This window comes from Tursiops truncatus, chromosome 3 (assembly GCF_011762595.2).
Source record: "Tursiops truncatus isolate mTurTru1 chromosome 3, mTurTru1.mat.Y, whole genome shotgun sequence".
NCBI classification, from domain to species: domain Eukaryota; kingdom Metazoa; phylum Chordata; class Mammalia; order Artiodactyla; family Delphinidae; genus Tursiops; species Tursiops truncatus.
In genome coordinates this window covers 160780540-160807643 of record NC_047036.1, presented here as the reverse complement: position 1 = coordinate 160807643, position 27104 = coordinate 160780540, and the positions used below count along the sequence as shown (strand labels likewise).

At 58.5% G+C, this 27104-nt stretch overlaps 2 protein-coding genes across 10 annotated transcripts; both read left to right on the top strand.

Moving 5' to 3' along the window:
• The first annotated feature begins 38 nt into the window (after nt 1–38).
• On the top strand, nt 39–15845 carry ATP13A1 (ATPase 13A1). Of its 3 annotated transcripts, XM_033854066.2 has the most exons (26): nt 39–443; nt 2736–2825; nt 2921–3111; nt 4575–4647; nt 4837–4992; nt 5097–5166; nt 5245–5351; nt 5859–5988; nt 6113–6168; nt 6745–6871; nt 6959–7096; nt 7176–7296; nt 7649–7806; nt 8119–8294; nt 8368–8478; nt 9582–9707; nt 10568–10676; nt 12194–12393; nt 12474–12570; nt 13257–13417; nt 13488–13602; nt 13690–13886; nt 14735–14877; nt 15081–15192; nt 15278–15421; nt 15507–15845. In XM_033854066.2, exons 1-26 carry the CDS (start codon nt 39–41, stop codon nt 15615–15617), a joined length of 3624 nt encoding a protein of 1207 aa, XP_033709957.1. In that variant the 3' UTR covers nt 15618–15845. The 3 variants fall into 3 exon arrangements, 1 of the variants encoding a protein (XP_033709957.1); XR_004526007.2 differs by lacking the exon at nt 15081–15192; XR_012331058.1 differs by lacking the exons at nt 15081–15192; nt 15278–15421; nt 15507–15845 and adding an exon at nt 14071–14198 and having other exon boundaries at nt 14735–14871.
• A 1546-nt stretch (nt 15846–17391) lies between these two features.
• On the top strand, nt 17392–26811 carry GMIP (GEM interacting protein). Of its 7 annotated transcripts, none has more exons than XM_033854072.2 (21): nt 17392–17538; nt 18513–18597; nt 19063–19138; nt 19250–19307; nt 19605–19730; nt 19822–19886; nt 19998–20105; nt 20550–20630; nt 20714–20884; nt 20974–21111; nt 21470–21657; nt 21885–21991; nt 22066–22155; nt 22474–22551; nt 22620–22774; nt 22996–23184; nt 23286–23423; nt 23526–23722; nt 24047–24434; nt 25803–25869; nt 26006–26811. In XM_033854072.2, exons 1-21 carry the CDS (start codon nt 17520–17522, stop codon nt 26377–26379), a joined length of 2898 nt encoding a protein of 965 aa, XP_033709963.1. In that variant the 5' UTR covers nt 17392–17519; the 3' UTR covers nt 26380–26811. The 7 variants fall into 7 exon arrangements, with proteins under 7 accessions (XP_033709963.1, XP_033709961.1, XP_073659243.1 ...); XM_033854070.2 differs by having other exon boundaries at nt 21470–21681; XM_073803141.1 differs by having other exon boundaries at nt 17420–17538; nt 18525–18597; nt 21470–21681.
• Nucleotides 26812–27104: the final 293 nt, after the last annotated feature.

Here is a 27104-nt window from a genome sequence, read left to right as displayed (position 1 = left end):
GTAGCCTCTGCCCTGAAGCGAGAGCGGCGCTGGGAAAGATGGCGGCAGCGGCGGCGGCGGCGGCGGTGGGCAATGCGGTTCCTTGCGGGGCTCGGCCTTGCGGGGCCCAGCCCGCCGGGCAGCCCAAGCCCAGGCCGCTGCCGCGCACACTCCTTGCCGCCGGGACGGCGCTCATAGAGAGCGGCGACGAGCTGGTAGCGGCCGTGTGGCCGTACCGGCGGCTGGCGCTGCTGCGGCGCCTCACGGTGCTGCCGTTCGTGGGGCTGCTCTACCCAGCCTGGCTGGGTGCCGCGGCTGCCGGCTGCTGGGGCTGGGGCAGCAGCTGGACGCAGATCCCCGAGGCCGCGCTGCTTGTGCTCGCCACCATCTGCCTCGCGCACGCGCTCACCGTCCTCTCGGGGCATTGGTCCGTGCACGCGCACTGCGCGCTCACCTGCACCCCGGTAAGTGTGCGCACCCGAGACCGACCCTCGGCATGGTCCGGCCTCACCGCGGATCCCAGTTACTGAGTTTATGTCCGTCCCCATCCCAGCCGGGGCCTCCGCATCTGCTGGAGCCGGGTCCCTAGAGGCGCCCTCCACCCTTTTGCGCTAGCTAAATTCTGGCCCCGCTTCTGACTTGGCTGTGTAACCCTGGCGTAGGTTACTTCCCTTCTTTGGAATTCCCCTCTGGTGTGGTCATTTAGATTCGATAAGGTAATAACTGTAAAAAGCTTAGCGCAGGGACCGGCATATGTCACCATTTACTAGCTCCCATACTAGCGAGTACTCGGTTGTTTCTCCTGGAAACGGTCCTACCTTCTTTGTTGTCTGTCTCCTACCTTGTTGTTCGTAGTGTGAGGTTAGACCTGTGGGATGGGTTTCCCTGTCTGTGGAGCTTGCTTTGAGAACTGAGCATCAGTCCTGATGGCCAGTGCTCAGAGCCACCCATGTCCACCCCATGACGACCAAAATGAGCTTGAAATGCAGTTAATTGCAGTGTTTAAGAGGAGCAGTGGGTGTTTGTGAGCAAGTGACTTAGCTGCTCGGAGTCTCTTTATGTCTGTCTGCAAGGGTGATGGTAAAGAGGTAATGATGAGGTGATGGTAATGATGCCCTCAGAATACAACAGCGAGGTAGTGCATGTGGTCCTTAGTCGTGAGATCTGGATGAATGAGAGCTGCCCTGGGTTAGCAGTTGATATCAGTGACTATGCCACTGCCCTCTGGGCTGGCCTCAGATGACACCAGTAGGTTATGGAGCCATGGGCACTGAGGTCAGCCTCCCCTCTGATCCCACACAGGTTTGTTAAAAGAAGAGAAAAAAGGAACAGCACCCAGGGCTGCAGAAAGAGAAAGAGAAACCACATCACCACCCTCCCTCACCCCTCTTTGACTCTAAGTGTGGACTGAATTCTCTTTCTCTTTTGAGAAAGTGAAATCTCTCTTATCCCAGGGGAGAGACTCAAACTTCTCAAACTTCTGGGGTTGGTGGCTTCAAGTCAGTACAATGAAGGACCCCAGTGAGGGACAAAAGAATGGAGGGAAGTTGGGGGGTAACACCCCCAAACTTCCAGCTGCCTATTGGCCTGCAGCTGAAAAGTGTGACTATTAACTTTCTCTCCAGGGATGGAGAAGAAAGAAGAACTAAGCAGCTGTGGGGTTAGGACAGGCAGATCTGGGTTTGCATCAGAGATCTCAGACAGGGGTGCTTCTTCTCTCTGGGTTTCAGCTTCCCCTTGTGTAAAGTGAGAACTGTAACACCTACCTCAGGGTGCCGTAGTAAGAAGAAACAGCTGAACTCTGCAAAGCACCCGGCGTGTGGCTGGCCGCATGTAGTGCTTTGCACTTTTCTACAGCGTTTCCTGAGTTCATAGTTTTGTCTTTTGTTGTTATTTTTGCCTGCTTTGGGGCCTGTGAACTTCTGGAGAGGCAGGGCCTTGTTTCTCAGGGTCACTGCCATGTCCCCCAACACCCCCCCCCCCAAAAAAAAACCCAAAAAACATGGCAACACAGGTTCTGGTGGAGCAGACGTGGGATGGATGCAGCTCACAGGATTCAGGGAGTGCCAGTGCAGTTCCATTCAGTGCCTCCGTGTCTTAGGTGCTGCAGAAAGAACAAAACAGACAAAACACATTGTTTTCATGGTGTTAGTGGGGGAGATAGAACTCAGCAGTCGATGCTAAAGAGAGAAAACCAGGATAAGGATTTTGTGAGGGATCTTTGGATGGAGTATCCAGGGGCAGCATCCTGAGAAGGTGACATTTGAGCGCAGGCCTGAAGCCAGCTGTGTGACCATGCATTCCAGGCAGAGAAAACAGCACGTGCCCTTAGCTGAGGCAAGGATGAGCCTCATCATCCCTTGTCACTCGAGGACACAGCGAGAATAGTAAGGGGGACGGGGGGCGGAGGGGGAGCAGCAGGGCAGGTGGGCTGTAACAGGCCTTGGCTCACGTGGACTGAGAGGGTACCTCACGCCGGGCAGCATTCTTCCTGTTTGAGTTCACCTTCGTCAGCAGAGCTCTGTGCGCTGAGCGCTGTTCATGACTCTGGCTTTATAATATGGGCGGGACCAGAGGCCCAGTGAAGTGCTGTCCCTTGTCCCAGTGACAGACTGGGGAGTGGCCAGTCAGCACCCAGAGCCCAGTGGCATGTTCCAGAGCATGTCCACAGAGCTGCGGCACCTGTGACCTCCCCAGTGGAAGCCGCGGAGCTGGGGCTTGAGAAGGGCTCAGCGGCAGCACTTTGCCTCTCACAGGAGTTCGACCCCAGCAAAGCAACCTTCGTGAAGGTGGTGCCGACTCCCAACAACGGCTCCACTGAGCTCGTAGCCCTGCACCGTGATGAGGTAGGGACCACCTGCTCCAGCATGGGTTTGGATGGGATCCCCAGGCCCTGACATTCCCAGATCAGGGGCCTCTGCCACAGACACACCTCCCACAGGGCGAAGATGGCCAGGAGGTGCTGTCCTTTGAATTCCAGAAGATCAAGTATTCCTACGATGCTCTGGAGAAGAAGCGTTTCCTCCCTGTGGCCTTTCCTGTGGGAAACCTGTTCTCATTCTACCAGAGCAACAGAGGGTTCCAGGAGGACTCGGAGATCCGTGCAGCCGAGAAGAAGTTTGGGAGCAACAGGTGAGTCCCAGCGTCCCAAGCATCGCCCCTGCTGAGACAGGACTGGGCCTCTGCCTGTGGTTACCAGCCCGGGTCTCTATCCCAGCTAGTGGCTCCTTCCCCACTTGTATATGCCCTGTGGTTTGGAGGAATCCACCTTTTCAACAAAACGTCCCAGGTGGACGTGGCGGGCACCCTCTGAGAAACGTGTTCTAGTCTAGTCTCCCTCAGACTTGCCTGCTGATAGGAACCCCCTGGAGGGCCCACAGCTTGGAGCCTGGCCCAGGACTGTTCATCATCGTCTTGTGTTTGTAACTTGTGTTCTCTTCTTTATTTTAAATTTTTTTTATATATGTATATTCTTGTCACTTTTCTTATACATATCCCGGTGCTTCATGAGTGGCGATAAAAAAAGATGGTGGTGAGCAGGATAGCTCTTGTTTGTACCAGATGGAATGCAGATGCTCTGTCAGCACTTTCTCCTTTAACCTTCACCAAAACCACCAGTGTTGACGGGAGCTGGGAGGGGTCAGAGCTGGGCTTCAGAGCCCCCATCCTGGCCATGGTGATAATTGTTCCTGACTCAAAAACGCTCAGAATCTCTAGGAAATTATTTCTTGACATAGTTGCTTTTCAAAAAATTACAAATACGTTACTGCAACCAGCGATCTAGTAGGAAGGTTTATAGGAAACATTTACTGATCCTCCCCTACCCAAGCCAGGTCAACCATAGTGGCAGCCTGGGATGTCCACTTTCACACCGTCCTTGCTTACGCAAAGGTACCCTACACAGTCCAGGGTGGGGCTCAGTTTTTATTGCAATGCAGCCACTGTGCAGTTTCTTTTTCTCAAATCCCATGTCCTGGATATCACTCCAGTTCTGCAGGGCAAAACAAGGACAGCCATAGTGGACCTGGCTGGTCCCATGGCCAGACAGGGCCACCACACAGAGTGCTGTAGAGCACACTTTTCGGCCCTGCTTCTCAAATTCCAGGGCTTTTATTTAGGGAGTCTTTGGAACATCCCAGCTCAGGCGCCCCCTCTCCATAGTGGGGTGGGGCTCAGGCACTGTATTTCAGGCCCCAGGGGACTCCACAGCACCTAGCTGCCGGGCCTCCTCTGTGCAGCTTCAGGGCTCCCGTCCCACGGTCAGCCATTCCTCTCCCCCTGCCTTGTCACCCACCCAGATGATAGGTTCTTGTCTTGCACCAGCCCCACTCAGGGGGGCGGCTGCCTGAAGAGCCCAGTGCTGATTCAGAAGCTTCATCTGGGCTCTGCAGAGCAGGGGGCTGGGGGCAGTCAGCGCACCTGCTTCAGTGCCACATGGTCAAGGAGAGCCGTAGTTGAGCATCCCAATGTCTGGAAGCTCACCATTGCCCCTAGTTGCCCAGGGAGCCCGTCCGTGCCCGGAAGTGGAGGTGTTCAGGGGTGGGGCCCCTGGGGCTTCCCACCAGGAACAGGGCGTGGCATCTGGTCTCTTTCAGGGCCGAGATGGTGGTGCCTGACTTCTCAGAGCTGTTCAAGGAGAGAGCCACCGCGCCCTTCTTTGTGTTCCAGGTAAAGCAGCAGCTCTGGTCCTTCTCCCCACCCTGTTCCTTCGGGCTTTCACAGTCCGCCTCCAAACGTGAAAACCTCTTCCTGTCCTCGTGGTCAGAGCCTGTGGGCACAATGGCCCTCGTGTGCCATCCAGTCCTCCGGAGGCATTCTCCCTGCGTTCCCAGGAACAGACAGGCCCGTGTCCCATAGGTGTTCTGCGTGGGACTCTGGTGTCTGGACGAGTACTGGTACTACAGTGTCTTCACACTCTCCATGCTGGTGGCCTTCGAGGCCTCCCTGGTGCAGCAGCAGATGCGGAACATGTCAGAGATCCGGAAGATGGGCAACAAGCCCCACATGATCCAGGTATGGCCAGTAGCATGACGGGTGGGTAGGAGGGTCCCTGTGGTCTTGGGGTGGGCGAGGCATGGGCATATCCCCAGAGCTGACGGAACCCCACCCCCTCCCAGGTCTACCGGAGCCGAAAGTGGAGGCCCGTTGCCAGCAATGAGATTGTTCCCGGGGACATCGTCTCAATCGGTGAGGCCCAGTTCTGCTCCTTCCCGGTGGGAGCCCAGGCCTCAGGCTCTGTCCAACCCTCCTGTCCCTGCCCTGCAGGCCGCTCCCCACAGGAGAACCTGGTGCCATGCGACGTGCTGCTGTTGCGGGGCCGCTGCATCGTGGACGAGGCCATGCTCACTGGGGAGTCGGTGCCCCAGATGAAGGTGCTGGGTCAGGAGTGGAGGGAGGGGGGTCCTCAGGCGCGTCACTGTCCCATCCATTGAGGAGGACACAGGCCAGGGGAGGGCTGGTGGCTGGGCCAGGAGACTGGAGGAGGCATAGCATCTGGATGGAGACCCTGGGTTTCCTGGCAGGTCAGTGCCCTGGACTAAGGGGAGCCAGGTGGTGATGAGGAGAGGGAAGGAGATGAGAGGCCAGGAGCATCGGTGGGGTGTCAGGCACCCTGGGATCTCAGGCTGAGGTGGGATGACAGAAACCGGGAAGCTGTGAATCCGGGGTGAGGCCGGGTACAGGTTTACAGGGAGTCTATGCTGCACATGAAGGTGGAAAGACAGGGTGGAGCCCCCGCCCCTGTGAGGTGCACCGGCTTGGATGGGGAGCCCTGTGAGGGTCAGGCAGGTTCCTCCCAGCCCCAGGGTCCGACTCTCCAGCCTGGGGATGGAGAAGGAGGCCAAGGTAGGACTAGCCATTGACTTTCCTGTCGTCCCCAGGAACCCATCGAAGACCTCAGCCCCAACCGAGTACTGGACCTCCAGGCCGACTCCCGGCTCCACGTCATCTTCGGGGGCACTAAGGTGGTGCAGCACATCCCTCCCCAGAAAGCCACCACAGGCCTGAAGCGTAGGTGCCTCAGGGGTGTCTGGGGGTGTCCTAGCCCTGCCACCCCCAAACCCTCAAAGTCTGCTTGGCTCTGAGAGAGTCGGGATGAGCAGACATGAATGACGCTGGTCCTTTTTCTCCCCAGCGGTGGACAGTGGGTGTGTGGCCTACGTCCTGAGGACCGGATTCAACACATCCCAGGTGTGGCACCTTGCCCAGTTCTGAGGAGGGTGGTCCCTGGGGCGTATGGTGGACAGCTGAGATGGCAACTCTTTCAGACCCCAGAACATCCACCCCATAGGCTCACTCTGATACCAGGTACTGGGCTGGGGGCCAGAGTGCTGAGACAAGCCCCAGACTAGGCCTGCTTTCCCCGGCTGGGGTTCTGCCTCACAGACAGTAGACTGATTTTGGTCCCGCACACTTGGGAATCACAGTCTGGGCCATAAACTTTTCACTAAAGTGGCGTGAGGATTCCTTGGTAGAGACGATGGTCAGATCTCCTTCCAGAAAATTCATCCCTCCGCCCCAATCTCAGCCACTTCCTTCCCTGACCCCGAGTCTTCAGTCACTGGTCTCCGTAACTCTGTAGCTGTTGGCTGAGTTGCAGCCACCCACATAGCTGTGCAGTTCCTGGAACAGCTGTGTTGTCAGCTGTGGCGCTCAGTCAGCCCAGGCAGGCACTCCCCAGCAGCAGAGAGAACCTGGCCCTGGTGCTTTTAGGCAGGAAAGGCCGCCACCCTCCCAGGGAAGATCTCTGTCCCTCCGTCCCTCTAGGGCAAGCTGCTGCGCACGATCCTCTTTGGGGTCAAGAGGGTGACAGCGAACAACCTGGAGACCTTCATCTTCATCCTCTTCCTCCTGGTCTTTGCCATTGCGGCAGCCGCCTACGTATGGATCGAAGGTAAGCACTGTGACCACTCCCCTCCACCCCCCCATCTGCTGGACCCCGCGCCCGTGGCCCCCAGGCTGGCAGGCCCTGTCTTCGCAGGTACCAAGGACCCCAGCCGGAACCGCTACAAGCTATTTCTGGAATGCACGCTGATCCTCACTTCTGTCGTGCCCCCCGAGCTGCCCATTGAGCTGTCTCTGGCCGTCAACACTTCCCTCATTGCTCTGGCCAAGCTCTGTGAGTCTCTGGGGCAGGGACATGGTGCCGAGTGGGCTGGGGCCCGGCAGCACCCCTGACACTGGCTCCCACCACCCAGACATGTACTGCACGGAGCCCTTCCGGATCCCCTTCGCCGGCAAGGTGGAGGTGTGCTGCTTTGACAAGACAGGGACCTTGACCAGCGACAGCCTGGTGGTGCGCGGTGTGGCCGGGCTCCGGTGAGTGTGAGGAGTCTGGATCGTGAGGCGCCGAGCCGGGGGCGTTCTGGAAACTCAAGGGACAGACAGCTGCCCAGCCCAAGCCTTCGAAGTGAGGGCCTGTCACAGGCCCTACCACAGAGGTCCATTCTAGGGGGCCCCCAAGCATTCTTCAGTGTGAGTGACAGTGGCAGGGGGCTCAGCTTGGGCTCCAGGCAGCCACGTGACCTCTGGGGGCATTCATGAGACGCGTGCAGGTGTCACAGGGACCAAGACAGTACCCTGTGGCCCCCCACTGTGACCAGCAATTCCCAGGGGGTCCCTCTACCCAGTCACCTCCACCCTGGTAACCAGCTATTCTTCCTCCTTGCAGAGATGGGAAGGAGGTGACCCCTGTGTCCAACATCCCCATAGAAACACACCGGGCTCTGGCCTCATGCCATTCTCTCATGCAGCTGGATGACGGCACCCTTGTGGGTGACCCGCTTGAGAAAGCCATGCTGACGGCCGTAGACTGGACACTGACCAAAGGTGAGGGGCTGGAGCCTCGGCCATACCGCAGCTCTTACGTCCCCGGGCGGGCGGGGTGTGCCTCTCAGGCACCTGTGTGTTCAACTCAGGCAGGTGCGTGGGCACAGGCTCACTTCTGACCTGGGGCAGGGTCCTTCATACCCAGATCTGCCAGCTCGGACCCCTCCCAGAGCCAGGAGTTCCTGCAGGCCCCGGGTCTGGAGATGGGGGGAGGAAGGGGATGGAGGGAGGAAGGGCACGGAGGGGGCAGGTGGGGGCTTGGCTGCCTCTTTGGAGCGAAGGCCCTCAGGACTCGTACTTATTTGTTTCCAGATGAGAAAGTATTCCCCCGAAGTATTAAAACTCAGGGGCTGAAAATTCACCAGCGCTTTCATTTTGCCAGTGCCCTAAAGCGAATGTCCGTGCTCGCCTCCTACGAGAAGCTTGGCTCCACCGATCTCTGCTACATCGCGGCTGTGAAGGGGGCCCCTGAAACCCTGCACTCCATGGTGAGCCAGGCCCGGCCCAGGGTGGGGAGGGGGGTGCGGGGCGGTTGGTGACATCCCCCTGCGTTCCCTGCAGTTCGCCCAGTGCCCACCTGACTACCACCACATCCACACGGAGATTTCCCGGGAAGGAGCCCGTGTCCTGGCGCTGGGGTATAAGGAGCTGGGGCACCTCACTCACCAGCAGGTAAGGGCCCAAGCCCCCCCACCTACCGGCCCCTTGTCCACATCACCTTCTGTCCCCTGTGACCCATTTCCCCTGTGAAATGGGCACAATTTCATCTTCCTCCTCCCTGGTCTCTACCTTTGGAGGCCCCAGGTGGGCACTCAGTCCTCACTTTGTTCTCCTCCCCTGCATGCCCCATTCCCCACGGACCCCATCCCACCCCAGAGCCCAGGGCTGCTCCCTAGAGAGCACACCCAGGTCTCACCTCCTATCCTCACATCCACGGGTTCTCTCACACCCCCTTGGGGAACACCCTGGGGCACCTTGGGTTCCCTGTCTCCAGCCCAGCTCCACCCCTGCCTTGCCCAACCACCTGGTCACTGCATGATCTTGGGGTATCCCCAACCCTTGGTCACCCCCCACATCCCATTGGCTGTAGGCCCTCCTCCCACCTCCAGTACCAATGCTGCTCCTTTACCAGCTTCCACCTTGGCCCTCATCCAAGTGGCTTTCATCTCCTTGCACCCAGTGGCCATGAGATCCTTCCAGAATGCACACCAGGTCACACCTCTGTTCAGAGCCTCGTTCAAGGCCCGTTCCTGAGCCTAGTTACAGACCTTTCAGAGCCACCCGGCTCTGTGCCACCCCACGACCCTCTCTGCCCCATTCCCCTGGCTTCATCTCTCTTGTGGTACTCAGTGCTCTGATTCCTGTGACTTTCTTTATTACATGTCTTCTCCAGTAGAAGGCAAGCTCCGTGAGGGCAGAGATCTTTTAGTTTCTGATACAAGATAGAGCGGGAGCTCTTGCTCGGTGGGTATCAAAGGAGAGTCCCAACTTTCCTGTCCTAGAAGATGAAATACAGGGACTTTGTGTCACGCTGTTGTCTATGGTAGCGGGTAGAGGCACCATTGCGGGGCCAGGGCCACCCAGCCACTGCTGAGCCCCTCTACCACCAGGGCGCCTCTCACCCTCCCCACACCTCTCACCTTCTGACCCTCCAGTGTCCCTCCTGCAAGGATGGGGCCTTCTCTGACCTCTCCCCACCCAGCGTGTTGTCAGAGCTTGGGAAATGGGGGAGGGGGAGAGACAAGTCATGAGAGCACTGCTGTGTCCATCCACAGGCCCGGGAGCTCAAGCGGGAGGCCCTGGAGTGCAACCTGAAGTTCGTCGGCTTCATTGTGGTCTCCTGCCCACTCAAGGCTGACTCCAAGGCCGTGATCCGCGAGATCCAGAACGCCTCCCATCGGGTACAGCCACTGGACCCCTCCCTACCAGGCCCCATGGGTGGGCAGTCTTGGCTACTCCTTACAGAGAGGGAGACATGACAGTAGAGGACAGTTCCATCCTCAGTGGGGCATTCAGCGGTGGGTATCTGGGTCTTGGAAGCAAAGGTTCCATGGCTTTTGGTTGAGCTCCACCATGGCTTGGACACTCATGCTATCCCTCATGCCTGAGGGTGCTCTGGGACTCAATCTGTGCCCATCTTTCTCACATCACTTTCTCAGGCCCCCAGCATCACTGGGAGGTGAGGGCTATTCCCCCCACTCCGCCCCATCTTAGGAAAAAGCTGAGGCTGGGTTGGAGGATGTGGAGACAACACCCAGACAGGCTGTGTGTGTCCCAGTGGCTTTTCTCTGTCAGTCTTGGTGGTTTGTGTATTCTAGTTCAGGACTCAGTTTAGGGTGTGGGAGGCGAGCCTGGCAGTGTCAGAGGGGAGTGATATGATTAGTCCTCACCTGGCCTCAGCAGTCAAGGCCCATCTTGCCGTCACCAGGCTCTAAGCCAGAAGGCTAGAGCTTGTGTCATACCACCCCCAATCTCTTGCCTGGAGCATCTACCAAGCCAAGAGGGTCCACACCAAGGGCTGGCTCTTAGTTTGTGTTGCAAATAAAGGCTATGGGTGTTCTCAGAAAGACACACATACACGTATCATTCGCAGAAAACTTCACCAGCTGAGGCAGGTTGAGGCTCTTGGAAGCCCAGTACCCATTAGGGGGCCAAGCGCTTCCTCTATGGCTGTCCTCAGAAGGGACTTGGCCCCCAGGTCTCCAGGCTGGAGTTCTGATGCCCTGAGCCCTGCTCCACTGAGCCTCCGCCCTCTCCCCAGGTGGTCATGATCACAGGTGACAACCCGCTCACTGCCTGCCACGTGGCTCAGGAGCTGCACTTCATTGAAAAGGCTCACACGCTGATCCTGCAGCCTCCCACGGAGAAAGGTGAGGCCCCATGTGGTCGTGGGCTGGGGGGACCTTGAGTCCAAGAACAGCTCCCGCCCGGTGGCTCACCTCTGTGCCAGGCCTGAGTGAGCACGCCCAGCGTCATCCAGTACCCGTGACACAGGCCTGCGGATCACAGCCCTGCCCCGTGTGCACGTTTGGGCTGTCTGGCCGGGGAGCTCCACCCGACCTGTGCGACAGCGTGCAGGGGGTCACCGGCTCTGGGGCCAGCAACACCTTCCAATCTTAAGGCGGTTGGTTGTTGTCACACCAGCCCACGTTTCATAGCCTCCCACCCGCCTTGGGCCTGGCTGGCTGCCTGTGCGTGGCGAGTGCTCCCCTCGAGCACCGGGACTGCCGGTGCTCGTGTTTGGTGTGGCCAGAACCTGGGGCCGAGGGCTTGGTTTGCATTCGTCAGACTCTTTGCCCCACATGGGAAGGCTTGCCGTTCCCACACCACATAGGAGGAAGCCAACCAGGTCAGCTGTTGGGGCCCCTGCTCTGTAGACAAGGAGACAGAGAAGTGAATCCATCCACCTGGATCATTGGGAAACACTGTGACTAAGGATTTGAACTCAGATGTCCTGGTTCCAGAACTCATGGTCTCTGGCCTCTCCTGAGTAACCAAATTGGTTGCAAGTGGTGCCTGTGAATCAGAAAAGTCAAGGGACGCATCCAGCCCCAGCACCTCTGGCTGGTGGCGTGGAGTCTGTCAGATGCCGTAGGACAGCACGCGGTGCAGGGCCTGGCTTGGGAGCAACATGCACCAGTGATGTCACTGGGCTGCAGGCCAGAGGAGGGTGCTGGTATGGCCCGGCCAAGAGGGCTTCCAGAACCTCCCAGCCCTTCTCTCCGTCTGTGCTGTTGAGCCCAGGTCTCTGTCCCAGTCCCAGGCACTGGGCTCTTCCAGAGCCTGGGGATCGTAGGCAGGTGGCCCAGAGGTGGCTGCCAAGACTGTTGAGGAGCAAGTGAAGCTGCTCTAACAGAACAGCCGCAACAGGAGCCAGGAGGAGATTATTTTCCTTTCAAGCTCTGACAGCTCAGGGCCAGCCGTCCAGTGCTGAGAGGGCTGGTGGGCTGCCCTCAGCTGTCCTCGGTGCTCAGCACCCACACCTAGACCAACCAGCTAGAAAGGGGAAGTGGATAGCAAGCAGTGTCTGGCCTGAGGAAGTGATTCGGGGTGCCCTGGCCCTAGGAGAGCAGAGTTTCAGGCAGGCCCCCAGGGTTGAGGGGAGGGGCGCGTCTGAGGTCAGGCTGCCTGGGTTTGAATCTGGCCCATCACATGATCTCAGGCCGGTAGCTTAGGCCCTGGGTTTTCAGATCCTTTGTATCGGAGGTTTCTGTGCACGGTCTCTGTGGGGTGCCTAGTGTCTGGGGTACAGGTTGGTATGGACCTGGGGTGGGGGCCAAGAAGGTGCTCCAGAGAGGAGAGGCTAGGACTGCATACGTGGGGTCCAAGTGAGAGGGTCCACCTGAGCAGCTGAGCCCCATCCCTGACCCTGGCACTGGCCCTGCAGGTCGACCGTGTGAGTGGCATTCCATCGACGGCAGCATCATGCTGCCCCTGGCCCAGGGCTCCCCGAAGGCACTGGCCCTGGATCACGCACTGTGCCTCACGGGCGATGGCCTGGCCCACCTGCAGGCCGAGGACCCCCAGCTGCTGCTTCGCCTCATCCCACACGTGCAAGTGTTCGCCCGAGTGGCCCCCAAACAGAAGGTGGGTACGGGGTGGCGGAGGGCAGGCGGGGCCCTGGGGAGGGCGCGCAGCCCTCACTCAGTCCGTCTCTCCCCAAACAGGAGTTTGTCATCACCAGCCTGAAGGAGCTGGGCTACGTGACCCTCATGTGTGGGGATGGCACCAACGACGTGGGTGCCCTGAAGCACGCTGATGTGGGTGAGCCCCTGGGGTTGGGGGCTGTTCTGCCAACACCAGCTTACCATCAGGGACGCGCCACTGAGCAAGTTCTGTGAGGAAGCAGTAGTGAAGGGACGGGGCAGGGACTGGTGGGATTGGGGATCTGAAGGGCTCCAAGGCCAGGAAGAGATCCAAGTGTCTGAGGAAAAGTGTGGCGGAGACCACCAGGAACCTCTGGTGAGGGTCCAGGGCAGCTCCATGGGGCAGACATGACTTGATTTTCTCAGGCCCCCAGGCACTGTATGGGCTCCAAGGGCCAAGGCCAGAGGCCAGGGAGAGTTTATAGCCTCGGATCTGTGTCAACAGAACATAGATGTCAAGTTGATGTTTAAAGACCAATTTAACCTAGTTTCAGTGCTTTATAAATATTCATTTGGTTTATCAACTACGATGTTTATGACACATCATTTACCTCGTTATGATTCTTGGCAATAAACTTCTTTGGAAATCAGTTAGTTTTGACCTACATAGCGTTATATACTTTATTTGGGTATTGTTTTTTTGTTGTCCTTAAGTAGTTTGTAGAAAGTAAGATAGATGCTCTCTTGAGGCGCTCCTTGGGGTGAGTGATCAGGTAAAGTGGGGAGGTTTGGCCCCGGGATTAGCTGTGTTGAACAGACACTCCGTGCTCTGTCCCTCTGGCTTCTGACACACACTCCCACCAGGTGTGGCCCTCCTGGCCAATGCCCCTGAGCGGATCATCGAGCGGCGGCGACGGCCCCGGGACAGCCCCGTCCTGAGCAACAGTGGAGTTAGGGCCACCTCCAGGGCAGCCAAGCAGAGGTCGGGGCTCCCACCCTCTGAGGAGCAGCTGGCCTCCCAGCGGGTAAGTCTCAGAAGGGGGGCACCAGCACCCCCTTGTTGTCAGGTCTCACCCGTTGCTACCTGCCTCATAGGACCGCCTGAGTCAGGTGCTTCGGGACCTCGAGGACGAGAGCATGCCCATCGTGAAGCTGGGGGATGCCAGCATCGCTGCGCCCTTCACCTCCAAACTCTCTTCCATCCAGTGCAGTGAGTCCTGCTGCCGTGATCCTCCCCTACCCCATCCCTAGGCCCATCCTGCCTGGCACCCACGCCCACGCCTGCCTTCCCCCGCAGTTTGCCACGTGATCAAGCAGGGCCGCTGCACGCTGGTGACCACACTGCAGATGTTCAAGATCTTGGCGCTCAATGCCCTCATCCTGGCCTACAGCCAGAGTGTCCTATACTTGGAGGGTGTCAAGTTCAGTGACTTCCAGGCCACACTGCAGGGGCTGCTCCTGGCTGGCTGTTTCCTCTTCATCTCCCGCTCCAAGGTGGGCCAGGACCCTGAGCAAAGCAGGGGCTCCCATCCCAGCCCAAGGGTGCCCTCTGCTTCTCTAAGCCATGGTTCTTGCCCCAGAGGTGCCGGAAGGCTTCTCGGATTGATGGCTGGTGACGCTTGGGCCAGCCAGGGCAGGCTATTAAAGGTGCCACCACATGTCTGTTTTATCCTCACAGCAGCCCTTGGGATAGGAACTCTCATCCCCAAGTTACAGATGGGGATCACGGGGCAGGGCGGGTGCCCACTGAGGCTCTTCAGAGTGCCGCTGCTCAGGCCCAGCACTGTCCACAGGCTGGGGTCTCAGGTGGGCCACACCATTGAGACAGATGGGAAAACGATTATCAAGAGCACTCAGTACGCAGTGCTGAGAAAAACACCAAGTAGGTCACACAGGCTGTGGGGAATGGCCTCAGGGTCGGTCAGGGAGGTCTGTGTAATGCTGACATTGAGGCCAACGCATAAAGAACAAGAGAACCAGCGAGGAACTAGGCACAAAGGCCGCAGATGGTCATGGGCTGATGCGAGGAGGCCCTGGTGGCCAGAGGGGGTGGGAGGTGGTCTGGGTTGATCATACATGCCCCATGAGCAACAGGGAGGGCTTTAAGTTTATTCTAGAGCGGGGGCGGGGTGGATCTTAAGACCCCTATGGCTGGTCATTGAGCAAGGCAGGGGTGGCATCTGGACTGAGGGGATGCGGGGTGGACAGGGCTCTGGGGACTAGTGCTGACCTGTAAACCCCAGAATTTGGTGACTGCTTTCTGCACAAGGCCTGCCAGGAAGCAGGGTAGGTGGGTGACCCCAGGGCGAGCCTGGGCCCTGACCCCCACTCTGCCCCTGCAGCCCCTCAAGACCCTCTCCCGAGAGCGGCCCCTGCCCAACATCTTCAACTTATACACCATCCTCACTGTCATGCTCCAGTTCTGCGTGCACTTCATGAGTCTCGTCTACCTGTACAGCGAGGCCCAGGCCCGGAGCCCTGAGAAGTGAGTGCACTCCCAGCCTGGGGGTGGACAGGGTGCTCCCAGAGGAGGCAGCATCCCTCCGGTTGGGGGGTGGCAGGAGAAACATGCAGACATTGGCCTGGGGTGACCAGAGCCAGGCCAGCAGAGTCCACCAGGCAGAGTCCTGGTTCCGCGGGGAGCAGCAGGAATCATGAAGGGGCCCTGACCCCCATGTGTCCCTGAAGGCAGGAGCAATTTGTGGACCTGTACAAAGAATTTGAGCCAAGCCTAGTCAACAGCACAGTGTACATCATGGCCATGGCCATGCAGATGGCCACCTTCGCCATTAACTACAAGGTGAGGCCCAGCCCCTGCCCGAGCACACCCTGCCCACCCTCTGGGCTGCCACGACACACAGCTGCCCATCTGCCTATCCCCACAGGGCCCACCCTTCATGGAGAGCCTGCCTGAGAACCGGCCTCTGGTGTGGAGCCTAGCCGTGTCACTCCTGGCCATCGTGGGCCTGCTCCTTGGTTCCTCACCTGAGTTCAACAGCCAGTTTGGGCTCGTGGACATCCCTGTGGAGGTGAGGGGCCCTGTAGACGCGGTCCCAGGACTTGGCCTGGACCTGTCTGCAGGCAGCTGACTCACCAGCACTCCCTGTCCCACAGTTCAAGCTGGTCATCGCCCAGGTCCTACTCCTGGACTTCTGCTTGGCACTCCTGGTCGACCGCGTCCTGCAGTTCTTCCTGGGGACCCCAAAGTTGAAAGTGCCTTCCTGAGATGGCAGTGCTGGCACCTACTGCCCACTCTGCTGCCGCTGGGCAGGAGCCCCGCGAGGGCCCCAGGAGGGAACACTGCCCCCACGGTGAGGCTGACCTGGCCTTGCCCACCAAGACTGAGCTGGGACACCCCCACCCCACCCCCTACGGCTGTCTGAGGCCTGGCTGGCGGAACCAGCCCTGGGCCAGTGTCTTTGGTAAATAAAGCAGCATCAGTGATTTGAAGAAGCCTTGCCTCTGTCTCTGCACCGCAGAAGGGGTCGCTGGGGGCTGGGTGGTCCCCAAGGAAGGTCCTGGCACCCTCCTCATGGACTGTGTGAGGTTCTAACCTCCCTCTGCAACACATTCAGCACTTGGACAGGCCAAGCTCGGAACCCAGAGAGCTCTGCATATTTCCTAGTTTTGCAAGTGCCCCCATGTTTCTGTGGTCTCGCAGCTTCACATTTTGACACCTCAGGCACTGAAGGGAGTTTTGAGATCGATGCCATTCTTCCCGTTTCAATAATATGCAAAATACCAGCATGCCTTCCTCTCATAGTGTCAGATATGAGGAAGTTCAATCCAAATCATTACGAATACTGACTCGGGTCACACTCGGGATTCTGCACCACACAGGTCATAGCCAGGGTCTGACCTGCAGCCTGGCTCTCATACTGTTACTGTCCTTCCTCTCAAAAGGTGCTCGCTCACTACAGCTCAGGAACTGTACAATAGATAGGCATGAAAGCTAAGAGCCACAGTCAGAGATTTCTTGCCTTCTTGACAGCCAAAAACTAGAAAAAACTATTTCCTGTCAGAAATTACAGAGTGTGGGATGTGGGTGCATTTTTATAACTTTGGCAAGCTGCATGTGATGACCTCAGGCCGGGGAACCCAGGCCCGGGCTTCTGGATGACTTCCCCCTCCCCACCGATGCTCAGTGAGGAGCTGTCTACCCTTTCCTGCCCTTGCCGCTTGGTCATCCTCAGCAGCCCACCCCTGACTGGCTTCCCATCAGGAGGAGTGTGGCCCACAGCCCAAGAGAGGCCCTGGGAGCCAAAGTGGGAAAGGGGCTGGGACCAGCTGTGAGCATCAGGTGGGCCCCGAACACTGGCCAAGGTTTCTGGAGGGGCGCGGGTGCCAGGCCCCATCCAGCAGAGGGGCTGCTGGGGTCACATGGAATCCTTGAGACAATTTGAGGCAACACGAAGGGGAGCACTCTTGACTTGTGATTTACTGGGGATGTTTCTTGCCGGGGCTCAGGGCGAGGGTCTCTGTGTCCTCCATGACTGAGAGAAGTGCTAAGGGCGCTCCGGCTCTGCTGTAACTGGGTCTTCAAGAACCTGATCCAGCACTGAGCATTACTGGGTGTCCCCCAGTTGTATCTCCAGCCCCAGCGTTGTTAGGGGACTTCAGTTTCAACTGGAATCAGGCGGGACATCACACCTCCAACCAGGGGGCTCCCATTGCCCCAGCCAGGTTGGGATGAGTTCAGAGGTCCAAGAGACCCCTGGGCAGGGGCGTCATTGGGTCGTAGAACGTAAAAGGTTTGGGGCAGGCTCCTCAGGCCAGGCAGACTCTGTGGACTCACTGCAAGGGGAGTGTGCTGGGGTTTGGGGACCCCGCAAAGATATGGGGAGGGGAACCCTGGCTGGGATGGAGTCATTTCGGCAGGTCACTCAGGAGGTCCTGGCTCAGCCGCATATCCAGCCGCTCAGGCAGGGGGCGTGGTCCGCGCTCCCCTGCCGAGAGGGTGCGGCCGACCAGCAGAGGCGTGGTTGGGGGCGGGGCCTCCGCGAGGCGGGGCGACGAGGAACCCGGGCAGCGGCGGCCGCAGCAGGAAATCGGGGCTGGGCCCCGCTGGCGCCGGCGCGCGATTCCATCCCAATCCCCATCCCAGCCGAGCGATCCTAGGGCCGGACCATGGACTCAACAGAGCCGGGTAGGCAGCCCGGGATACGGGATCAGAGAGGGGCCTCCCCCGACAGTATCCTACTTCCTAAATCAATGAGGGGCCCCGCCTATCCCTCTCCGTCCAGAGAGCCGGGAGAGGAGTTCCTGAATGGGGAGGACACGGGCATGCTCCACTGTGGGAACCCCCAAGCTGAGGAGGACCCAGGACACCAGTCCCTGATCCCCCCTCCCCCTTTGGAGTCTTCACCCCGGATGCCTGGGGGAGGGGGCCCAGGAAGGGGAAGTGGCCGCTTCTGCTTCTGATATTTGTGATGGGGGCAGGGTGTCACGACCGCTGATGGAGAGGGCAACGCGGCAGGATCCCCACCCGGCTACTCCATTGCCCGGGGAGGGGGACATGCTGATCTGGGCTCCCTAGAAGTGGTGCCTGCGACAGAAATGTGGCAAGGTCCGACTTCGTTTCCGCCTGTCTTTGTGTCTCTGCTTTGCATATTGATTGTCATTTGGTCTTTATGCCTCTTGTGGTTTCAGGCTGGCTGTGTGTGTTTCTGTGGCAGGCCATGTGCCGTTCTGTCCCACGTGTATTTCCATCTGTCTGGGCTGAGGTCCATGTGGTTCCATTGTCAAGCCGGCTCTGTCCCGGGAGACAGTGTGGCTGTATCTAGGATGTCTGTTTTGTCGCTTTGCTTCTGGGCCAATGCATGTGTGGGTGTCTCTGCTCCTCTAAGCAGCTGTCTCTGTGTTGGGTTGTGCCTGAGTCCATCTGCCTGTCCCAAGTCGGGCCCCACCCAAGCCCACACTCCCTCCATCCCAGCTCAGACACCCACGCCATCCTATACTCCCCATGGGAACAGAACTCTCTCTCTCTTCCCTTTCCCTCTCTCCCTCTCTCTCCCCCCCCCCCCCGCCCCCGCCCCACCCCGACCCTCCAAACAACCTGCCAAAGTGCTGTGGGTGGAGGGAGGCTTCCATTGGCCCATGTGTGATACTCCCCTCCCCAAGGGCTACCCTCAGCTCCTGAGAGCAGGAAGAGATACAGTGATATCTTCCGGAGCCTGGACAACCTCGAGATCTCACTTGGGAACGTGTGAGTCTGTGCCTGAGTAACCCCAAATTCCACCAGGATCCCCCAAATCCCTAACCATTTAGGTTCCTGAAACCCCATTAGGAACCTGCAACTTCTGGATCCTCAAAACACCTGAATATCCCAAAATTCAACCCCCCAAATCCACCTGAAATCCCCAAAGTGATCCTAGGGCCCCCACGTATCCTTCTTGTGACCCTTGTGACCCCTTAAAACACTTGAGAGCTTTATAATCCCACTCTGAACCCCAAAGTTACCTGGGATCCTTCAAATTCTATCTCAAGTCCCATAAAAAAAAGCTCACCTACTTTCCCCTCTAAAGCCCCATCCCTCAGGACTCCTAGATACAATAGACGTCACAGAGGTGATATCTAGGACCATCCCCAAACTGCCTTGGGGCCCCCAGCACCCCTAGGTGGGACAGACTGGGTGGAGGGTCTGACACCTCCTGACACCCTTACCTCCCAGGACCCTTGAGATGCTGGCTGGAGACCCTGTGCTTTCAGGAGACCCAGAACCTGACAAGACCCCCACAGCCACTTTGGTGAGGGATGGGACCAAGGGGACAGGGAGGAGGGGACCTCGGAGGAGGGGGTCTGAGGAAGGTGGAGCTCCTGCCCTGCTTGTTCCTGAATGCTGTCTCCCTCCCCCTCAGACGAGTGAAACCAACCGTTGGAGTGGTCCCTCCCCAGAGGATCCTGCACCCCTTACAGGTAGGGGGGCTTTGAGGCCAAGCGAGGTGGGGGGGGCAGAAAGGAGTCCTTCCATCATCAACTGCCTATTCCATGCACCAGGGACACGGCAGTGCACACAACAGATCTGAACCCCTGTACTCAGGGAGCCCCCAGTCTGAGTGGAGAATCAGTGTAAAACAACCTGGACAAATGAGAACAAGGGGGTGTTTGGGGAAGCCATAGGGTGTAGAACAGGGTCCACTGGTCTGGTTTGAGGGCTCAGGGAAGGCCTCCAGGGGAGGGTTCAGAGGTCAGAGGTCCAACCGTCTGCCCCAGGGGAGGAACTGGACTTGCGGCTCATTCGGACCAAGGGGGGTGTGGATGCAGCCCTGGAGTATGCTAAGACCTGGAGCCGCTACGCCAAGGAGCTGCTGGCCTGGACTGAGAAGAGAGCCAGCCATGGTGAGGGCCCCTTCTACCGGGTCCCAGGCCCTGCCCAGACCCTGCAGTGCTCACACCCTGCCTGACTCACACCCCTGCTGTCTGCCCCCAGAGCTGGAGTTTGCCAAAAACATCATGAAGATTGCTGAGGCGGGAAAGGTGTCCATCCACCAGCAGGTAGCCATGAGCTCACCACCCCCCCCAGAGCCCAGTCTCTCCAGAACCCCAGCCAGATACCCCTAGATCCTCAGCATCCTCCAACACCAGACGGCCTCTCCCCACCCTCAGAGCCACATGCCACTGCAGTACATCTACACCCTGTTTCTGGAGCACGACCTCAGCCTGGGAGCCCTGGCCATGGAGACAGTGGCCCAGCAGAAAAGAGACTACTACCAGGTGAGGGGGTCCTTCATGCATTATTCCCTCCACAACCCCCTGGAGGAAGGCACCGTTACCATCAGCACCATTTGCTGATGAGGAAGCTGAGACCCGGGGATGCTGAGGAACTTGCCCAAGGTTACCCAGCAGAGATTCGAACCAGGCTTCCTGTGCTATTGCGAAACCGTGCTTTTGTTCTTCTGCGGGCCACAGGACGAGGTGCCAAGTGTGCCCAGGAAGAGAGCCTTGGCATCTTTGGGTCTAGGCACAAAGGATGGAGGTGACCACTGAGATTTTCTGGAGACACTGGGCTAGGGGAGGGCAGAGGTCTTCTGGGTGAGAAGACCCAGGAGAGAGAGTGCAGACCCAGAAAAGGGTCCAAAGGATGAAAGACATGTGGCCCCAGTGAATGCAATGATCGAGTAGCCCTGAGGCAGCATCCCCATTCCCCATCCTTCCCAGCCCCTGGCTGCCAAACGGACTGAGATTGAGAAGTGGCGGAAGGAGTTTAAAGAGCAGTGGATGAAAGAGCAGAAGCGGATGGTAAGGTCTAGGGTGGGGGGCTGGGGAAGCGGACTGGGGAAGGAGATGAAGAAGCAGTGACCGCGTCCCTCCTCCACCCACAGAATGAGGCGGTGCAGGCACTGCGGCGGGCCCAGCTCCAGTATGTGCAGCGCAGCGAGGACCTGCGGGTGCGCTCCCAGGCGTCCCCCGAAGACCCGGCCCCCCAGGCCCAGCCGGGACCCAACAAGCAGCAGGAGCGGCGGCGGCGCTCGCGAGAGGAGGCCCAGACCAAGGTGGGGACTCGGCCCCGTGCCCCCCTGTGCTTCGGCACCCCCGGTCCCACGATCTGTCCCACACACGCTCCCTGCCTTGTTCTCTCCAGGCGCTGGAGGCCGAGGCGCTGTACCAGGCCTGCGTCCGCGAGGCCAATGCGCGGCAGCAGGACCTGGAGGCCGCCAAGCAGCGGATCGTATCACACGTGCGCAAACTGGTGCTGCAGGGGGACGAAGTGCTGAGGCGGGTGAGACCCTAACCTGACGGCTGCCCACCACACTCATTCGCCCTGGCTAGGCGCCTCCTGCCCCTAAACCACCTCCAGAGCACCAGGACCCGCTCCCTCTTGCTGGACAGTCAGTTCCGCCCCCCAGACCCTGACTGCACTTCCCCCTCGGCCCCCTCCCAGGGGGTCCTACCCCCAAGATGACCCACCCTGGTTCTGACCACACCCCCAACCCCAGCTGCGGGCTCCTGTCCCTAAGCCACCTCCCACTGCCCGGCCCCGCCCCCAAACCTGGACCGAGCTGGTATCTCTCAGGGTCAGGCCATGCCCCAGGCTCCCAGGCCCAGCCCCTCTCTCACCTGAGGCCTCCGCCCCACAGGTGACCCTGGGATTGTTCGGGCTGCGAGGGGCTCAGGCAGAACGCGGCCCCCGCGCCTTCGCCGCCCTGGCCGAGTGCTGCGCGCCTTTTGAGCCGGGCCAGCGATACCAGGAGTTCGTGAGGGCGCTGCGGCCCGACGCCCCACCGCCCCTGCCACCAGCCTTCTCTTTCCAGGAGTTCACGCACGGGTGGGTCCCCAGGAGCGGGGTCAGGTAGGAGCCAAGCAGGTGGGTGGGGTTGTCCCAGTCATGGGAGAGTTGGGAATTTGGGGCTACTGCACTGGGGGCCATGATGCTCATGGCCATAAGGGCTTGCAGACCCAAGTACTTGGAGTTGGGGCCTAAACGGGATGCCAGGGTGATGTCATCCCAGGCAAGTTTCCTGGTTATCAGAGCCCTCAAACCTCTCCTTTCAGTTCCCCTCTGGACACAAGAAAGAAGCTCTCTGGAGCCCCACCTCCACCGCTGGATGAGAGTGCCGCTGAGCCAGGCCCTTGGGAGGACACTGGCACAGGCTGGCAGGGTGAGTGCCGTGAAGGGCAGGCAGGAGTGGTGCTGGGGCAGGAGGCCACACCTAACTGACCTGTCCCCTCCTAGGAACTCTGGGCCCCACTCTGGCCAGTGATGTGGACAGCATGGGTGGTGGCAGCGAGTCTCGGTCCCAGGACTCTCCCACTTCCAGCCCAGGTGGGACCATCCTCCAGCCCCTGGCCAGGCTCTGACCCTCAATCTCAAACCCATTCTTTGACCTCTGACCTACCCTGCAACCCTGACCTATTTTCTCAACCTCTGACCCATTCTCTTGATCCAACTTCTGAACCACCCCCCAGGTTCTTCAACCCCTAACTCCTGACCTGTCTGACCCACCCCCTCCTGACCTCTGACCCTTTCCCCAAGGGCATCTGTGGGTGGTTTTGGAAGGCCAAAAACCAGGAATGTTTCCTTAGCCTTGGCGCCTCCCCATGACCTCTGTGACCCCCAACCTCTGTAACCCTCTGACTCCAGGCTCTGGCACGAGGCGGCTGGTGAAGGTCTCGTCCACAGGCACCGAATCTTCAGATGACTTGGAGGAGCGAGACCCTGGTGAGGCTGGAAGCAGGTAGGGGTGGGGTGGGGGTGGACTAGGCACTCCTGACCCTGTCTCCCTGCAGACCTGGGAGATGGGCTGGAGAACGGGCCAGGCACCCCGTTCAAGAAGTGGACACTGTCCAACGCGGCCCAGACCCACCGGCTGCGGCGGCTGCGGGGCCCAGCCAAGTGCCGAGAGTGCGAGGCTTTCATGGTCAGCGGAACCGAGTGCGAGGAGGTGTGGCCTGGGCCGATGACCTAATGACCTCTGCTGAACCCCAGTGACCTCTCTGACCCCAGGCATCTCTCTGACCTGAGATCCCTAAGACCTTCCCACCCCTGGGACCTGCCCTGATCTGATGATCTCCTATGAGCCCCCTGCTCCCTGAGGATCCCTGTGACCTTCTCTTCCCCCACTGACCCCCGATGACCTCCCTGACCCTGTGACCTTTCCCTCAGTGCTTTCTGACCTGCCACAAGCGCTGCCTGGAGACTCTACTGATCCTTTGCGGACATAAGCGGCTCCCAGCCCGGACCCCCCTCTTTGGGGTCAACTTCCTGCAACTGCCAAGGGACTTCCCGGAGGAGGTGCCCCTTGTGATCACCAGGTGCACCACCGAGATAGAACAGCGCGCCCTGAGTGTGCAGGTGCCACCTTGACCCTTGACCACCCCCAAGAGTGAGTGACCCAGCCCTCTCAATGGCCAGATTGCAAGCCAGCTGTCCAACTTCCCACCCCTGCCCTTCAGGGCATTTATAGGGTCAGCGGGTCCCGGGTCCGCGTGGAACGGCTGTGCCAGGCTTTTGAGAACGGCCGAGCATTGGTTGACCTGTCAGGGAACTCGCCTCACGATGTCTCGAGTGTTCTCAAGCGATTCCTCCAGGAGGTGGGTGCTCAGCAGCTCAGGAGTCAGAGGCCGGGTGGGCTCAGACTGAGGACCCTCTGTAGCCCACCCACACCCATGTCCCCCCTGCCATTCCACCCCCAGCTCACTGACCCCGTGGTCCCCTTCCACCTCTACGACGCCTTCATCTCTCTGGCTAAGACCCTGCATGCAGACCCTGGGCACGACCCTGGGACCCCCAGCCCCAGCCCTGAGGTTATCCGCTCGCTGAAGAACCTCTTGGTGCAGCTGCCTGACTCTAACTACAACACCCTGCGGCACCTGGTGGCCCATCTATTCAGGTGTGCACTGTCCTTGACCTTGCCACATGACTTCTGACCTGAGGCACAGATCCAGGACTCCTTCCTTGGACATGTGACCACTGACCCCTGACCTCTGACCTTTGAATGTGTTTTCTGAGCTCTGAAACTTAATACATGACTCCTGACTTTGTATGCTGACCCCTAACCCCCATTGCCAGGCATGTGGCTGCTGGTCGTACACAATGACTGGGACCACTTACCCATGACTTGGGCAAGCTGCCACTAGCCTGGCTTGCAGATCCTACCCAATGACCAATAACCATACCCTCTGTGCCCTGACCCTTCTCCTCACACTGTCCCCAGGGTGGCTGCACAGTATGAGGAGAACAAGATGTCTGCCAACAACCTGGGCATTGTGTTTGGGCCGACACTGTTGAGGCTGCCGGACGGTCCAGGGGTAGCCAGCGCCGGCCCCGTCACCTGCCTGCTAGACTCCGTGCACCAGGCCCAGCTCATCGAGTTCCTCATTGTACACTATGAGCAGATCTTCGGGGTTGATGACCTCTTCCTGGCCACTGAGCCCCTGCCCCGAGACCCCAGCCCACCCCCTACGACCCTCCCAACCAGCCCCCAGCCACCATACTCACAACTTGCCCTGGATGCCCTGCCCATATCCCTAGCCTCGGACCCCAACCCAGACACCATGCCCCTTAGTGCCCTGGAGAAGCATCCCGAGACCACGCCCACAGAGGTAAGGAATCTGCTGGGCCCACAGACATGGGGAGAGCCTTCTCTCCATTTAATCCTCTCTCTCTCCTGTCTTCCTTCCTTCCTTTCCCTTGAAATTTGTCTATTTCATTCCCTTTCTCCTTTCCTTATTTACCCTGCACTCATTCTGAAAGGAAAGGTAAGGAATGGAGTGGTGGGAAATAATGGAGTAACAACAGGGTAGAGCCTTGCAGAGATACTAACATGAGTACCATTCATTCCTTCAACAGAATATTTATTGAACACCTACTATGTGCCAAGCGTTGCTCTAGGCATTGTTCTAGGCATCAGTTAGCAAAATATTCAAAGACTCCATCCTCTTGGTTGCCTACCTTCTAGTGGGAAAGAAACCAACAATAAACAAGAAATATGATACAAAGTCAGTTATACAGGATGTTACAAGGTGATGAATACTATAGAAAAAAGAAAGGGTAGGGTAAAGTAGGGGACATCAAGGGCACCAAGGTGAGAGGTAGTGGGCAGTTTGTAGCAGTAAATAGGATGTTGTGAGTGGGTCTCATGGAGAAGATGGGTTTGAGCAAAGACTGGAAGGATGTGAGGGGGGAGTAAGCCAGGTGGAGATCAGGGGAAGGGTGTTCCAGGCAAAGGGAACAGCCAGTACAAAGGCCCTGAGGTGGGACCATGCCTGGTGTATTCAGGGCAGAGCCCCATGCTGTAATGAATGAGTGAGGGGAAGGTGGAAGGAAGTGAGGCCAAAGAGGGCTGTGCAAGCCTCCATAGACTGCACGCCTACAATGCAGGGGTGCTTGCATAGTAATTGCCCTAAGAGGTAAATACTGTTAATGAAAACCATTTACAGATGAGACTCTTAGGGGAGGCTTTCTGACCCTCAGATCCTGATACACTTACCATTCCCGAGAGCTAGGATCTCCCCTGCAGCACCCCAGAGCTGGGAAAGCTGCTGCTGGTGAGGTGTGGGACTCTGAGAACTGGAATACCTCAGAAAGTGCTCCGGACACAGAGAAAGAATTCCAACTGCTATTAGCATTTAGCGAAAGGATGAACTAAAAGATATTCAGATAAGCTAAAAAGCAGGCCTGAAATTGCAGAAAGTAGAGCAGGATGAAGACCGGTAGTTCCCCCATTCCTAATGCAGAGAAGGCTGTCACTTTCCGGGCTGGTCCTCTGTTGAACAAAGGCATTCCTGCCCTCACAGAGCCCACAGTTGAGATTAATGACACTGCTCTTCACAGGAGGACAAGCAGTACACTCTCAAGGGCATCATCTCTCCCCAGATACCAGAACTGCAAGGGAACTTTTGCATGTCTACGAGTCTCAAAGAACTGGCATTTTATTGCTGGAGGTCTCATTCTTGGGTTTCTTCTTGCAGATTCCAACTCTGCAGAGGGACCAGGAAGAGGAAGTAACCAAAGACACCAAAAATGAGGGAGAGGAAGGTGAGTGTGTTGTGGGGTAGCCCAGGGGTTCTGGGGTTGCCGCTGCCTTGGGGTAGCTTGGCTGAATGATGACAATGGGGGAGGGGTGTATCCAGAGGACTTAGGGGTGCTCAGCATTGACCACTCTATCCCACAGTGTCCAGCCAAGGCCCTGAGGACTCACCCCTGGGGACACAGTCCCGTGGCCACTTCAGCCGCCAGCCAGTGAAGTATCCCCGGGGGGGTGTACGGCCTGTCACCCACCAGCTGTCCTGCTTGGCCATGGTGGCTTCCAAATTGTGCGAGGAGACCCCTGTCACATCAGTGCCCCAAGGGAGCTTGCGGAGGCCAAGACCCGGCCCTGCCGCCACCTCCCGTGAGGGCAGCCCTCTGCGCCGCACCCCACTGCCCAAGCATTTTGAGATCACGCAGGAGACGGCCCGGCTACTCTCCAAGCTGCACAACGAGTCTGTGCCCAAGGCCACCTGCTGCCCAGGCACCCAGCCTGAGGAAGCTGAGGACCATTTCTGACTATCCCAGCACTCTGACCAAGAAGCCCAGGACTGAGAAGATGGACCCAACATCCCAGGAGTTCAATGTTGGGGTGTCTGGAGAGTTCCTATGGGGAAAGACTACATGGCCTAGGGGAGAACTAAAACCCTTCAGCAGCAATGTACCAGGATCCCCCCCCCCCCTACTAGACACAGGTCAATGTCAAGTGACAGGGCCACTCAGGTTCAGAGGTCACTCAGGGTCAATACAGATCATGGGGTCCTTGAGGTCCACCCTAGTCTCTGACCCCTAGGATAGGGGTGCTTTTTGCTACTTTGGTTGTTGCCACTCCCCCATCTGTCTGCCTCCTTAGCTGATCCCAAGTGACCACATATTGGAGGATGTGGGCAACCCAGACTCAACATTCTGCCTGGGGTCTGGTGGCCTCTGAATAAACTGTGTCCTTTATAACCTTGAGTGTCTTTCTTTGCCAGGGAAGGGTGACAGGGGAGGTCGGTGAGGCAGCATCTTTTTGCCCCATTTTACCGACCAGGGAAATCAAAGCCCCCTTTCTTTCATCTCAGAACACCCCGAGCACCTACATGCAGTAGAGGCTGGGCCTGGGCACCTGGCTGAGTCACACCGGGCCGGCCCTCCCGGAGCTCAGCGTGCGATCCGGTCCTGCACAATCAAACAAACATAACTAAGTGCAGATAACCGAGACAATGGGGCTGTGTGCTCTCGGTCGTGGGAGTCCAGGGCCG

Coding starts and splice junctions, on each gene's coding strand:
- GMIP (XM_033854068.2), top strand. Junction 19,139..19,249: donor AGACCCCCACAGCCACTTTG/GTGAGGGATGGG, acceptor CCTCCCCCTCAG/ACGAGTGAAACCAACCGTTG. Junction 24,435..25,802: donor CCGAGACCACGCCCACAGAG/GTAAGGAATCTG, acceptor TTCTTCTTGCAG/ATTCCAACTCTGCAGAGGGA.
- ATP13A1 (XM_033854066.2), top strand. CDS start 39: ATGGCGGCAGCGGCGGCGGCGGCGGCGGTGGGCAATGCGGTTCCTTGC. Junction 8,295..8,367: donor CTGAAACCCTGCACTCCATG/GTGAGCCAGGCC, acceptor CGTTCCCTGCAG/TTCGCCCAGTGCCCACCTGA. Junction 14,878..15,080: donor CAGGCCCGGAGCCCTGAGAA/GTGAGTGCACTC, acceptor GTGTCCCTGAAG/GCAGGAGCAATTTGTGGACC.